General features: G+C 42.2%; 1 protein-coding gene across 9 annotated transcripts in view; it reads left to right on the forward strand.

Annotated features, from left to right (window-relative positions):
* LOC133634127 (VPS10 domain-containing receptor SorCS1) overlaps positions 1-14,870 on the forward strand; it is a 499,576-nt gene that overhangs the window by 318,772 nt on the left and 165,934 nt on the right. For all 9 annotated transcript variants that reach the window (XR_009821878.1, XR_009821879.1, XM_062027161.1 and 6 more), the window contains exon 6: positions 12,037-12,101. Coding sequence is in view for 7 of the 9 variants with exons in the window: in XM_062027161.1 (XP_061883145.1) it covers positions 12,037-12,101 (65 nt within the window). In the remaining 2 variants the exon portion in view is untranslated. The remainder of the gene's footprint in view (positions 1-12,036; positions 12,102-14,870) is intronic.

Consider the following 14,870-nt stretch of genomic DNA (forward strand, 5'->3'; position numbering starts at 1 on the left):
GTGTTTTGAGCAGCTGTGCATCCACGTCTGTTCCAATATTTTTCTGCCTCACCCGTTACTTATTTTTTGACTTGATTAACACAGCTGTGTTTGGATGTATTCTTGATTGCACAATGATTCCACTGTTACTCTGTCACGATGTTGCATTGAACTTTGTGTCCAACCCACAGGCGAGGAGAGATTTGCATCCTTCTCTTGTTTTAGGGTTGTGTGACTATCTCCACATATTACAGCCAAACAAATACAATCAAAGCAATGATTTAACTTCACATTTGCTTCTCAGAACTCGCGACCATGTCCAGCTTCTCTAGTCTATAATCACAAATCATACTAAGTTCTCTCAGATCATTAAACTATTTAGTTTGGCTTAAAATATTTTCCGTCTTAATCTTAGATCAAGACCAATCCTAAAGAAAAGAAAAAAAATTGACAAAATCTTACATATACATCACTATCAATCTAAAACAGGGGTGTCCAAACTTTCAAGAGCATGTAAAGTAACAAAATATATACATTTAAAACAAATCTGTTATTAATAAGTATAGACTTAGACTTAAACAAACTGTATTGATCTACAAGGGAACTTGTTCCACACAGTAGCTCAATAACAATCAATCAATCAATCAAAGTTTATTTATATAGCCCTAAATCACAAGTGTCTCAAAGGGCTGCACAAGCCACAACGACATCCTCGGCTCAGATCCCACATCAGGGCAAGAAAAAAACTCAACCCAATGGAATGACAATGAGGAACCTTGGAGGGGACCGCAGATGTGGGGACACTGTCATGAAGCAATATGAAGACCATTAACTTGGATCACATGTAATGTACAGAATATCAGAGGCATTTATTCAGGAATAAATATCACAGATTACAGCTGGGATAGCGCCCCCCCCTCCCCCCTCCCCAGCATGTATTAATGATGAAAATGTATACCTATCTGTGATTAATCGCGGTTAATTTTGAGTTAACTATGAACAATGAGATTAATCGCGATTACATATTTTAATCTTTTGACAGCCCTGCTCTAAAGTTAAAATTGGTTATCACCAATTATTTTTTACACCCCTAACATATATATATATATATATATATATATATATATATATATATATATATATATATATATATATATATATATATATATATATATATATAATTAATCAGTTCAGTGGCCTAGTGGTTAGAGTGTCCGCCCTGAGATCGGTAGGTTGTGAGTTCAAACCCCGGCCGGGTCATACCAAAGACTATAAAAAATGGGACCCATTACCTCCCTGCTTGGCACTCAGCATCAAGGGTTGGAATTGGGGGTTAAATCACCAAAAATTATTCCCGGGCGCGGCTACGCTGCTGCCCACTGCTCCCCACTGCTCCCCTCACCTCCCAGGGGGTGATCAAGGGGATGGGTCAAATGCAGAGGACAAATTTCACCACACCTAGTGTGTGTGTGACAATCATTGGTACTTTAACTTTAACTTAACTTAACTGCTTGGCATCTCTGCCTGTCGCACCTCCTCCAGTGCACTCCGGGGTCAGTTGCATGGTCGTCAGCTGGTGCCACCGTTCACTGATGTTTCGCCCCCAAGCCAGGACACCTCACAGTGGGGGGGCAGTGGCTAAGCGGGGACGTCTCCCCGCGCCACTCCCTGCAAGTGACCTCAATGGGGTGTTGAGCCCCAAGTGTTGTCCCTCCTTCTTAGCCACATCCAGAAACTTTCCTTCTCTGCCTCCTCTGCCAACTCCTTGATGGCCCTCCTCAGGCTGGAACCGGTCATTCCCGCCGCACGCAGGAGCCGGGTTGCAGAACCTCCTACGAAGCCCCTGCATCCGATCTCCACGGGGTGAATGGACGCAGACCAGCCTCCCCCCTTGCAGTCCTCTGCCAGGTCGCTGTACTTTGACCGTTTGAACTCATACACTACTGGTATTCCCTCCTCCCATGGCACAGTTAGTTAAATGATGAGGACTTTCTTAGCAGCTGAGGACCACATCACAACGTCTGGTCTTAGCGTTGTCTGTATTACCTCAGTTGGGAAGACTAGCTGCTTGACCAGGTCAACGAGCATCTCCCAGCCCTTACCAGGGGTAAGCAGAAGTGATGATCTTCCCGCCTCTGTCTTCTGTCCTACCTCTCCTGGTTTGATGAAAGTGATGTTTGGCCGATGGGGATCCGTGGAGATGTTTGCCCCGACTCTGCATCTTTTCAACAGCTCTGCCAACTTCCTCAGCACCTGATTGTGTCGCCACCGGAAGCGCCTCTGCGTCAGCGCGACGTTGCAACCTGACAGGATGTGTTTGAGTCCTGCATTGTCTTTGCTGCACAGGGAGCACTTGCCCTCGCTTCCAAACCACTACGCGAGGTTTCGAGGGCATGGCAGGGTGTCATACGCTGCCCTCACGAGGAAGCAGAGCCGTGATTGAGGAGTTTGCCAGATGTCGGCCCAGGTTATGACTCTTTGGATGGTATCCTCCCAGCGAGTCCATGCCCCCTGTTTTCCCTGGGATACGGCCTTGATCCGATACTGGTCTTGTGCCACTTGTGAGACCTCTTCCACCACCATGGCCTTCCTCTGCTGTCTCGTGGCTTTGGACCAGAACAGGACTGGTTTCCCCCAGTCCTGCCCGGCTGTATTGGACTCAGATTCCCAGAATCTCCTTGTATTTCAGCCTCGAGACAGCTTGGTCCACTTCCACCTGGGCCCTCCACTTTCGTCCAGTGCGGACAGTCACCGCTGCACTCTTCACAGCTTCGTCTCTTGATTCCCTCAACTCCAGTACAAGGCGAGTCTTCTCCTGTCTGTAACCCAGATTGATGGACTTCAGAGGAAGTTGCAGAATGTTCTTGCTGAAAAGACCTGTGTCCGAGAAACAGCGGGGGAGGCCCAGCCACTTCCTGATATAACCGTTGGCGATGCTGTCCATCTTGCTGGCCTGAGAAGATGGAATTTCGGCTACTTTCAGCGGCCACATCACGCGGTGGAAAAGTGTGAAGTGGCAACACCAAACCTTCAGCTTCCCAGGAAGTTGGCTGTCATCGATCTTTGCGAGCCCCTCTCTGAGGGGAGAAGAAAAGGGGGTGGCTGCGATGAGGAGTGGGGGTGGGGAGGACACGAGCTGGTTGAACTGGTTGAAGAAGTTATTCATCGCATTGGCCATCTCCATTGTCCCCCCAACTGCTCTAGTCTTTGTATTGTGGGCTGTGATGGTTTTCAGACCTTCCCAGACCTCCCTCATGTTGTTCTGCTGCAGCTTCTTCCTGCAGCTGTCCTTAGCCTCCCTCACGCGACGTTTCACCTACCGCTGTGCTGCTCTCCTTGCCTCCCTGTCTCCACTCCTGAAGGCAGCTTTCTTATTGTTGAGGACAGTTGTAACCTCTTGTGTTACCCAGGGTTTGTTATTAGGGTAGCACCGAACAGTCTTAGCAGGGCAGGTCACCTATACGCAGAAGTTGAGGTAATCCGTGAGACAGTGAGTCAGCCCATTAATGTTCTTACCATGTGGAAGCAGCACGTCCCAGTCTGTGGTGTTGTAGCAGTCCCTGAGGGCATCTTCCATTTCAGGGGACCACCTCACCATAGAGCAAGTGTTAACAAGCTGTCTTTGGACCAGGGGGCTGTATTTTGGGCGGAATGGTATTTTTTATTTATTTTTTTATCATAAAGAAATACAATCATGTGTGCTTATCCCTGCAGACGGTATTGATCTATATTGATATATAATGTAGGAACCAGAAATATTAATAACAGAAAAAAACAACCCTTTTGTGCGAATGAGTGTGAATGAGTGTAAATGGGGGAGGGAGGTTTTTTGGGTTGGTGCACTAATTGTAAGTGTATCTTGTGTTTTTTATGTTGATTTAATTAAAAAAAATATATATATATATATTTTTTAAATTTTTAAATTTTTTTTTTATTTTTTTATTTCTTGTGCGGACCGGTACCGGGCCGCGGCCCGCTGGTTGGGGACCACTGGCCTAAAGCATAACAAGCAGCCGAGAGACAGCTCCAATAGTCTGCTTGTGGAATTACACTATATTGCCAAAAGTATTTGGCCACCTGCCTTGACTCACATATGTGCCATCCCATTCCTAACCCATCGGGTTGAATATGATGTCGGTCCACCTTTTGCAGCTATTACAGCTTCAACTCTTCTGGGAAGGCTGTCCACAAGGTTGCGGAGTGTGTTTATAGGAATTGTCCACCATTCTTCCAAAAGTGCATTGGTGAGGTCACACACTGATGTTGGTCGAGAAGGCCTGGCTCTCAGTCTCCGTTCTATTCATCCCAAAGGTGTTCAGGTCAAGACTCTGTGCAGGCCAGTCAAGTTCATCCACACCAGACTCTGTCATCCCTGTATTTATGGACCTTGCTTTGTGCACTGGTGCACAGTCATGTTGGAAGACGCTGGAAATCACTGAGCTCCTGAGAGCGGCCCATTCTTTCACAAATGTTTGTAGAAACAGTCTCCATGCCTAAGTGCTTGATTTTATACACTTGTGGCCTGACCAGGTGATTAGGACACCTGATTCTGATCATTTGGATGGGTGGCCAAATACTTTTGGCAATATAGTGCAGCTGAGGAATTATTGTACCGTGCTCGTGTATCTGTACTAGTCTGTGAACAAGGAAAGGCTCTTATAAGTAAGTCATCATATTTGCAGTGGTTACATGTGGAAAATAACTAAAACACTAGGTATCTGTCTCTCACTGTACAGTTTTATTTGTATGCCTCCTGCAGTAACATTCTCTTTTTTCTCTTTACCTTACCTTTTTATGTATCTCAACCTTCCATTTCTCCCCAGTGCCATGTGCTTTCTGTCTTGGCTTCCCCTTCTGATCTCCCAGTCTTTTTAATACATATTTAATGTTATAATGATCATACACTATTCCATCTGTTGGCTTCCTTTCAAGGGAAAGGAAATCAATGACTTATTCCTCTCGGTGTCAGCAAACATTTCCTTCCATCTTGTAAAAGAAGAGCCCTTTTGAAATGCCTGAAAATGTATTTTCTATAGTAAAAAAAACATGTATTTACGTGCCATCTATAATAAAGACAAGGACGTGGAAGTCATCGCTTCAGTAACGTTGTCATTCGTTTACCGCAAGGACAAAGTATTGGTATCGCAATATACCACGTTATTTCTTTAAAGACACAAAAAAAATAAAAAAATAAAAAAAATAAAAAATTTTTTTAAAAATAAAGACACAGTATCAATACACCAGCATCAGATGTTGATAGCATTGTAGTCACCATTAAAATTATGTGCAGGAGTATCGATCAAAATATTGAAAGCATCAGTACCAAGTTAGGTATTGGTATTGGATCAATACTAGCGTCCTGTGGCTGCTTTTAGCAGGAGCTCTGTGCTCTTGTGTCATCCTTTTGTGTTCCTGGTGTTTTCCTCTTGTTTTCATGTGGTTTTTTTTTCTTTTTTCTTTTTTGCCTTTTGGTTGGGGACCCTTTGCGACTGTGCGACAAGGTGTGGCACTTTCGTGGCTTATGTGGTACTTTTTTGTGGGCATTTGGATCTGCCTCCCGGGAGCCTTTTGGCCGTGGGGACCAGCTGATGCCACACCGGAGTCCGTTTGGAGAGACTGAAGGAGAGGAGATGCAGACGAAGAGACAGGGCAAGAGGACAAGAACAGGCTGTTCTGTAAACATCCCCTGAGGACTTTCAAAGATGGACGCTTTTGACCTCCGTCCCTCCTCAACGACACCTGGAAGTCGAACTTTGCTTGCATTGCATGCATAACGGCCCTGGGCCTATGAACACAACACCACTACACCCAAAGACAATGGGCATGTACACAAACACACTCCCCACCCCCACCCCACGCCTTCACCACCGCTTGATTCCCCTTCGTGGTGATGGACGGCTGAGTAGCGCTTTATAGCAGCAGGCCGGCCTCCAGGGTCCCAACTCCCCCCCCCCCCCTGTTGCGAGTTGTTGTGATTATAACATGTTTATGTGTGCTATGGCAAATGAGTTTTTTTCCCTTGGACTCAGTCTGGACCCCCTCCCGAGGGTCCAGCCTTTGACTGATATTTTTTACTCTTCCCCCCTTTCCCAATATCACCTTTTTCCCACCTTTTTAAGGAGCGCCGTAAGTGGCTGATCCGCTGGCGGTCCGTTCTTGTCTCTCTGTAACGTATGTCTGCTCTTAGTGGGACTGTGCCGAAAATTTAATTTCAGTTCCTATGTGTCTTGAACATGTTAAATAATGGACAATAATAAAGCATTCCGAGGGTTGCGTAGCTGGCGCTGGGCGCCGGGACGGATGGGGCTTTGTCCGTCCCGGACTGGACACTGGCCAATAGTTGGTGGGCGGCCGAGGGTGGAGTCGGCTCTCTTGATTGCTTTGTTGGGTCTGCTCCTGTCTCTGGCCATCCCAGCAGACGTTAACGTGGAACACCGCAGAGGCCACCACAGTGTGTATGGGTGTTGAAATTATGTTTTTGTTTGGTTGCTTGTCTATGCATGGTGCAATCGTGTGTGCGCAATGTAAATTATTGGTTGATTATTTATTTTTTTTGTTGTTGTTTTACTTTGTGGATGTGTGTAGAAGTGGCACTGCTGGAGTGGCAGCTGGTTGCATCAGCTCTGCTCTTTTAATGTCTTTAATGTCCTTTGTTTTCTTTGATGTTTCCCTCTTACACACATGTTTATGTGTGCTATGGCTATGAGTTTTTTTCCCCCCTTGGCCTCAGTGTCAGGTTCAAACACTGATGACATCTATTAAACAGACAAGAAGCAAGGAATCATGCAGAGACAGAGTACAATTTAGCTCAATGAGGAGAGACGTTTTGGGCTGTACTCTAGTTACAGAAACAACCTACGCTCTAAAGTCCAACCCACGTGCTCCAATATGTATTTGGGAGGTCCCTGGTTACATCAATGAGGCCGCCTCTAAAAGGAGTGGCCACACATTTCATGCAAAGCAGCTTCCAGCACGCACAATATGTGACGGAATGTGCTGGGGGCCTTGTGATTGCCTTGTTTCTGCTTCGTCTGCGTGCTGTCGTCTTATCTTCGTTGAGGTCCTTGAAGTGCTTGGCTGTTAGTGGGCAAAGACAAACTAATAACAAGTTTTGTCCTTGCACAGATAGAAAAGTACAACTTGAGCACAAAAACTAATAAGTATAGCAACGGCCTTTAAGCATAAGAGTTGTGTGATAATTTACAAATAATTATTCTAACACTCAGTCTGGATCCCCTCTCCAGGGGCCCAGGCTTAGACTGAATTTAGTTTTTTCTCACCCCCGCCCTCCCCAGTGTTTACCTGTTTCTCACCTTTTTTGTGAGGGGCGCCGGAAGTTGGCAGACCCGTCAGCGGTCCTGTTCTGTCTCCCTGTAATCACCTCTTGAATGGGATTGTGCTGAAAACCTTAATTTCCCCTCTGGGATTAATAAAGTACTTCTGATTCTGATTCTGATGAGTTTAATACTTTTGTTGCAGTTTATTTTCTATATGTGCAGCAAAGTGCTCAATTTTTCTCATAACGTTGATCGGGCACGCCTTTTTCCTGCCTCTCCTCGCTCTAAGTGACGTTATTTTTCACAATTACCTGCATATAATGGAAGTTATTTTTATTGTTTCGTTTACATTTTAATATTTATATTTTGTAGCTTTGTTATTTTACAATAGTTTTTTTATTTTCCTTAAAAAAATTATTTGTAGTAGGACATAATAAGGGAATTTTTTTTTTTTTTTTAAATATTTGATTACATTGTTTTAGCTTGTATTTAGTTATCAAAAATGTTACTCGCATAGATGTTTTTTCCTGTGTTATAATAATCAATTGACGAGAGGTACGTTCACAAATGAATCAGTGATCATGGCATGACAAGTCAAAAGTATTGATACCAATCATAATTGGTATCAATTGGTGTTCCAGGCCAACCTCTGCTGGGATGGCCAGAGACAGGAGCAGACCCAACAAAGCAATCAAGAGAGCCGACTACACCGTCGGCCGCCCACCAACCTTTATATTTAAAAGACTTCAAGACTTCAAACTCTTTAATTATTTTGATGATAAAGGCACATGCAAAGCAATTTGTTGCCATCGTTGTACTTTATTAAGGATGTAGCTATTGATTATTTTAGTAATCAAGTAATACATCAATTAGTTTGTTGGATTTGTCAAGTAATCTGATAAAACACGTTGTAACCTTAATGTATATTTGAGGTAAAATACATGAAAAAAAAATAATTCTGCTTGTCATAATCTTCATTATTTATTTTCTAAAAAAATGCACATCATCTACATTAAAATGATACTTTAATTGTACATTAAATTCGCTGCCACATAGATCATGACGACGTCTGCTCTAACTTGCGCTGTGTTACACCGGGCGTGCGGAAATTGCGTTGCCGTATTATGCATGTAAGTTCTGGCAACCCAATGGTCTTTGATTGATTGATTGAGACTTTTATTAGTAGATTGCACAGTACAGGACATATTCCGTACAATTGACCACTAAATGGTAACACCCGAATAAGTTGTTCAACTTGTTTAAGTCGGGGTCCACGTTAATCAATTCATGGTACAAATATATACTATCAGCATAATATAGTCATCACACAAGTTAATCATCAGAGTATATACATTGAATTATTTACATTATTTACAATCCTGGGGGTGGGATGTGGAGGGGGTTAGGTTTGGTTGATATCAGCACTTCAGTCATCAACAATTATATCATCTGAGAAATGGACATTAAAACAGTGTAGGTCTGACTTGGTAGGATATGTACAGCGAGCAGTGAACAAAGTGAGCTCAGAAAGCATGAGAACAAGTATATACATTTGATTATTTACATTTGATTAATTACAATCCGGGGAGGTGGGATGTGGTGGGGGGAGGGTGTTAATCTAGGGTTGTAGTTGCCTGGAGGTGTTCTTTTAGTGCGGTTTTGAAGGAACTGGATCTTCCCCGCATACTCGTGTTGACGAGACCAGGCGAGTGACCGCCTTAAATTCCAAAAATTATTAGGCCCGGTAAACATTTATATTACATAAACTTTGTAATTGTGAAAAATACAGACAATTGTCAAACAAGTGTGTTCTGTTAAACCACTAATGCTAACATAAGTTAGCCGGATGTGTTAATGTTATATTTTTTGCTTTGAAAAATGCTACTGTGAGAAATTTGCAAACCGCACCTTTAATCCTTTAATCGAAGCAACAGCAAACAAATCGAAGCCTTTTCGGAGCCTTCCCTTCTGGCAAATAGCTTTTCTGAATGTCCAGGTTTTCCCTTAATGTAATTGATGGTGGCGCACTGCCACGGCAAAATAAAAGCCGCCACACCTAAACATGTGGGGGATTTCTTACATGGAAAAAAAGAGATAAGTTAAATAATGTGTTGTAGCCTTCAGAAGAAATCACACAAAGTAAGACGCTCTTTATAACTTTTATTGCCAATCTCATGCTAACAACTCGCCCAAATTCCAACACGTATATCCTCCCGCGTACATATGTCCGTTTCCGTGCTCATTTACTGCCAATCCGCTTTCACTTCACATAAATCACACACGAACAAAAACATTTAACGCCAGTGTAGTGGATTGTCCGAAGCTTAAACAGCAACAAAAGTGAGTTTAGTACAAAAAGTTTATTTTACCCATAGTCAAAAGTGCAAAGTCAGATTGAGCTGCCCATGCAGACAAACAAACGTCCTCCGGAGGACACAAGAATCAAGCAATCACACAGAGTCCTGGTCTCCTGCCCATTTTATCTGTTTCCCCATGCCCCAAGGGCCTGTTGTTTTCGACATGTTTGTTTTGCAACATCCTTGAATCCCTTAGTCATGCTTAGACAATCAAAACATTTTGTAGAATGGTCAGAGCGACTCCATATTCAACTTTGTCCTACATCTGGTCCTTCAATGGTATAGAATAGAAGAGAAATGAAACAAGCAGACATTCTTGATAGACACGAAATATGGCTCAAAGGTCAGAAATTCTACTACACCAGCACCGGCACAATCTTGGCATTCGCTCGATGAGCTTCAAGCACACCTGTGAAGTGAACACCATTTCAGGTGACTATCTCATGGCAGAATGCCAAGAGTGTGTGTCAGGTTCCAGCACTGATTACATCTATTAAACAAGACAAGAAGCAAGGAATTAAACAGAGACAGAATTACATTTGGCTCAATGAGGAGAAACGCGTACACCTGTACCCTTGTATAGTGTTCCACGCTCGACGAAAGATTGTACGCCTCCTCTTGTATTTGGACTTTCCCTGATTACATGGCAACAGCTGTTTCTAAGGGAGAGGGGTCGTAAACAGCCATCGCCTTTGATTACAAAACAGTTCAAAGAAAACTTCGTAAAACAGTTCAAAGAAAAGGTCGCCTGGAGGGGAGTCTGGTCCTCCTTCCTCTCCACTTTGTAGTTATCGGGTCAAGACAAAATATTTCTGTGGATTACAATACATCAAAGAAACAGAACACCTTCATGTTGCTTCCCATCCTACACAGTGGAGTTTTACAAGCCTTCTTCTTGGTAGGATCAAAGACAGCTTTTGTCTTCTCGCCGGGAACTCATGGCAACACAAAGTGTTGTGATAACTTAGATACAATTATTCTGACGGTGTGCAAAGCAGTAATCAGAGCAAAAGGGTGGCTATTTTGAAGAAACTAGAATATAAAACATGTTTTCAGTTATTTCACCTTTTTTTTGTTAAGTACATAACTCCACATGTGTCCATTCATAGTTTTGATGCCTTCAGTGACAATCTACAATGTAAATAGTCATGGAAATAAAGAAAACGCATTGAATGAGGAGAAGGTGTCCTGACGTTTGGCCTGTACTGTATATATATATATATATATATATATATATATATATATATATATATATATATATATATATATATATATATCAGTGAGGTTCATGGCTGGTGAGGCACTGACTTCCTCACAGTCAGATTTACAAACATATGAACCCTAAAGAGTATCTTATTCACCATTTGATTGGCAGCAGTTAACGGGTTATGTTTAAAAGCTCATACCAGCATTCTTCCCTGCTTTGCACTCAGCATCAAGGGTTGGAATTGGGGGTTAAATCACCAAAAATGATTCCCGTGCGCGGCGCCGCTGCTGCCCACTGCTGCCCACTGCTGCCCACTGCTGCCCACTGCTGCCCACTGCTCCCCTCACCTCCCAGGGGGTGAACAAGGGGATGGGTCAAATGCAGAGGACACATTTCATTACACCTAGTGTGTGTGTGACCATCATTGGTACTTTAACTTAACTTTAACTTTACACATACAAACTGTAGTACACAAAAAAAGCACATTTAATTAAAAAAAACGTTATTATGGTCTTACCTTTACTTATAAATGAAGTCCATGCGCCGCTGTTGTGCTGGAGAATGCACCCCCTGACGGGAGTGTTATATCAACTAAAGCCCACACTTAAGCTTTCCACGTGCAAGATTGGATCTATTTAAAAAAGTTATTTAATAAGAAGCCAAAAAGTGCAAAAACAATAATGTTCGTGTTGGAGGAGTTGTGAATGAATGAAATATGAAATCCGTGCTGCAGTCCGCAGGTGTACCTATTGTTGTGGCCCAGCAGTCATTCACAACTCCTGACCACGCCCCCACTACGGCCCTAGCCAAGCCTCCATTGCCACAAGTATCTTGGCAATTTGGGGGAAACCTTGAGTACGTCCACCTCACTGCGACATCACAACATAGCCATTCTTTTTTTTTTTTTTAAAAAGACTGCAAAACCCTGCAGGGACCCCCTTGAAAACAAGTTGCTGCATCTCAAGAGGCTATCCTAAAAAAAAAAAATGAATAAATTGTGGGCAGGGTCATCAAAACCTGCGTGCAAGCTCACGCCCAAATGCATGAACTTTATGTTTTGGCATTGTATTACACAAGTATCCAATTTCAGAACAATAATCAAGAAAAGATGGATATCATTAGAAGTCCCTTTTTAATTTTGGCCAAAGTATGCATTATCGTCTCCTGAGCAATTTTCGCCAAACTAAAAGATGCATGCTGATTGTCTGCTTTTCAGGTCAAAAATGGGTCTGGATAAGGAGCCGGGCTTGATTCACCTGGAAACCACCATCTCTGAAGGACGTAAGTCATTAAATTCTGAATTCAGCACGTGGTTCTATTGTATTGCATTGTGGGCTTTGTGCTGCAATAGAGAGTGACAGGAATTTGCTTGGTCATTTTTTTTTTGAAGAATAATGCAGGACAGTAAGAATGGATGAGTGTGGGCTCGCACTATGACAATGGAGTGGGAAAGTAATGCATATATTAGAACATACTGAAAAGGTTAGGTATCTGCACATTCGGCCCATCTAGTTAAAATGAAATATGACTCGTCATCTTCCTGGCTGACAAACATTGGCATATTGTGTGGGAGAGATGGTGTCAGAATCGAATGTATAGTTTTTTTGACCCAGGATTTATTCAAAATACTTGTCTCTGTCTGTCTATAATTGGACTCAGGATGTCAATCTGCAACAACCACATGTACCGTATTTTCCGGACCATAGGGCGCACCGGATTATAAGGCGCACTGCCGATGAATGGTCTATTTTCGATCTGTTTTCATATGTAAGGCGCACCGGATTATAGGGCGCATTAAAGGAGTCATATTATTTTTATTTTTTTCTAAATTGTAAACCAGGGGTCCCCAAACTTATTGACTCGGGGGCAGCATTGGGTTAAAAAAAAATTGACCGGGGGCCAGGCTGTATATAGTCATTCACATTGACGTCCCACTGGGGTGAGTTTTCCTTGCCCGTATGTGGGCTCTGTACCGAGGATGTTGTTGTGGCTTGTACAGCCCTATGAGACACTTGTGATTCAGGGCCATATAAATAAATATTGATTGATTGATTGATACCGTTCAAAAGTTTGGGGTCACCCAAACAATTTTGTGGAATAGCCTTCATTTCTAAGAACAAGAATAGACTGTCGAGTTTCAGATGAAAGTTCTCTTTTTCTGGCCATTTTGAGCGTTTAATTGACCCCACAAATGTGATGCTCCAGAAACTCAATCTGCTCAAAGGAAGGTCAGTTTTGTAGCTTCTGTAACGAGCTAAACTGTTTTCAGATGCGTGAACATGATTGCACAAGGGTTTTCTAATCATCAATTAGCCTTCTGAGCCAATGAGCAAACACATTGTACCATTAGAACACTAGAGTGATAGTTGCTGGAAATGGGCCTATATACACCTATGTAGATATTGCACCAAAAACCAGACATTTGCAGCTAGAATAGTCATTTACCACATTAGCAATGTATAGAGTGTATTTCTTTAAAGTTAAGACTAGTTTAAAGTTATCTTCATTGAAAAGTACAGTGCTTTTCCTTCAAAAATAAGGACATTTCAATGTGACCCCAAACATTTGAATGGTAGTGTATATATACATATATACAGTATATATATGTATATGTATATGTATATATACATATATACATTGTCTTTATAATCCGTTTTGTCATTTAACATCAATTAACATTGATGTTCATCAACATTTAACATTGTCACGTTATCGATGGGAAAATTCATTTTTAGACAAATGATTTGCCTGAGCGGCTAGGAGATACCAACAGTAACAAGCGGTAGAAAATGGATTAGAAAGGAAAGATTAAAAAAAAATTTTAAAAATAAAATAAATAAAACCTTTTTTTTTTTAACTTGGGACAATCCTATGGGCCGGATTTTGGATGCTGGGGGGCCGGATCTGGCCCGCAGTTTGGGGACCCCTGTTGTAAACACTTCCTTGTGGTCTACATAACTTGTAATGGTGGTTCTTTGGTCAAAATGTTGCATAGATTATGTTTTACAGATCATCTTCAGGCCGCTTTCTGACAGTCGCTTCCGGATGCGCCATTTTGTTTCACCTTCGGCAGTGTCTTCTCCTCGTCATCTTTGTATAGCGGTGTAGCGTGCAACGGCGGGAGTGGAAGAAGTGTCAAAAGATGGAGCGAACTGTTGTAATGACATTCAGACTTTACCTAAATCAATAACATAGCAGCATCTCCTCACCCGGAAACAACAACAAGTGTCCCGGAAATGTGTCCGACCGGAACTCTAATAACTAAAGTTCCTTGGGTGAATAATGTAAACTCACTACACCGGTATGTTTTAGCACTTTCATGGCGAGTTTACTGACAGATATAAGTAAGAACTTTACACTACTTTATATTAGAAATGGCAACCGCTGAGGATGCATGTCCCATAACAAGAAGATAGAGAAAAAGAAAAAGGTAATCGACTACGGCGTCGCCACAGACTACAAAGGCGGACGCGCACAATTTTTCAGGACTTATGCAGATTCCAAATACAGATCAGCAGGTACCAGAAGGTAAAAAAAGTTGCTTCTGCATTATATTGCGAAACAAAACGCCAGATAATATGTCTTACCCTATACACACACCATAATAATACTCCTATGTTTAATGTGCCGACAATCCATGAAGCGGTGCGGCTTCATAGCTTACCAAAGTCGTACTAAAACATGTTCATAGATTTTTGAGCGCTGTTTGTAATGTTCTATATTTTCAATGGAACATATAAAATGTTGGTGTTGTTTACTTGAGTCATATTGCCATCGTATTGCAGTCTACACATAGTTCTTATGTTTGACTGCCATGTACTGCTCACACTTATCATTACACCATGTACCAAATAAAATTGTTTCGAGGTCGGTAAGCAAAACCAGAATTATTCCCTACACTAGGCGCACAGGGTTATAAGGCGCACTGTCGAGTTTTGAGAAAAAAATAAAAATGTAAGTGTACCTTAGAGTCCGGGAAATATGGTAATCAACATAACATTTTGATAAATATATGTACATCATATAACCTACATTTCCAAATGAATAGTG

The sequence above is a fragment of the Entelurus aequoreus genome, linkage group LG18 (genome assembly GCF_033978785.1).
Source record: "Entelurus aequoreus isolate RoL-2023_Sb linkage group LG18, RoL_Eaeq_v1.1, whole genome shotgun sequence".
NCBI classification, from domain to species: Eukaryota; Metazoa; Chordata; class Actinopteri; order Syngnathiformes; family Syngnathidae; genus Entelurus; species Entelurus aequoreus.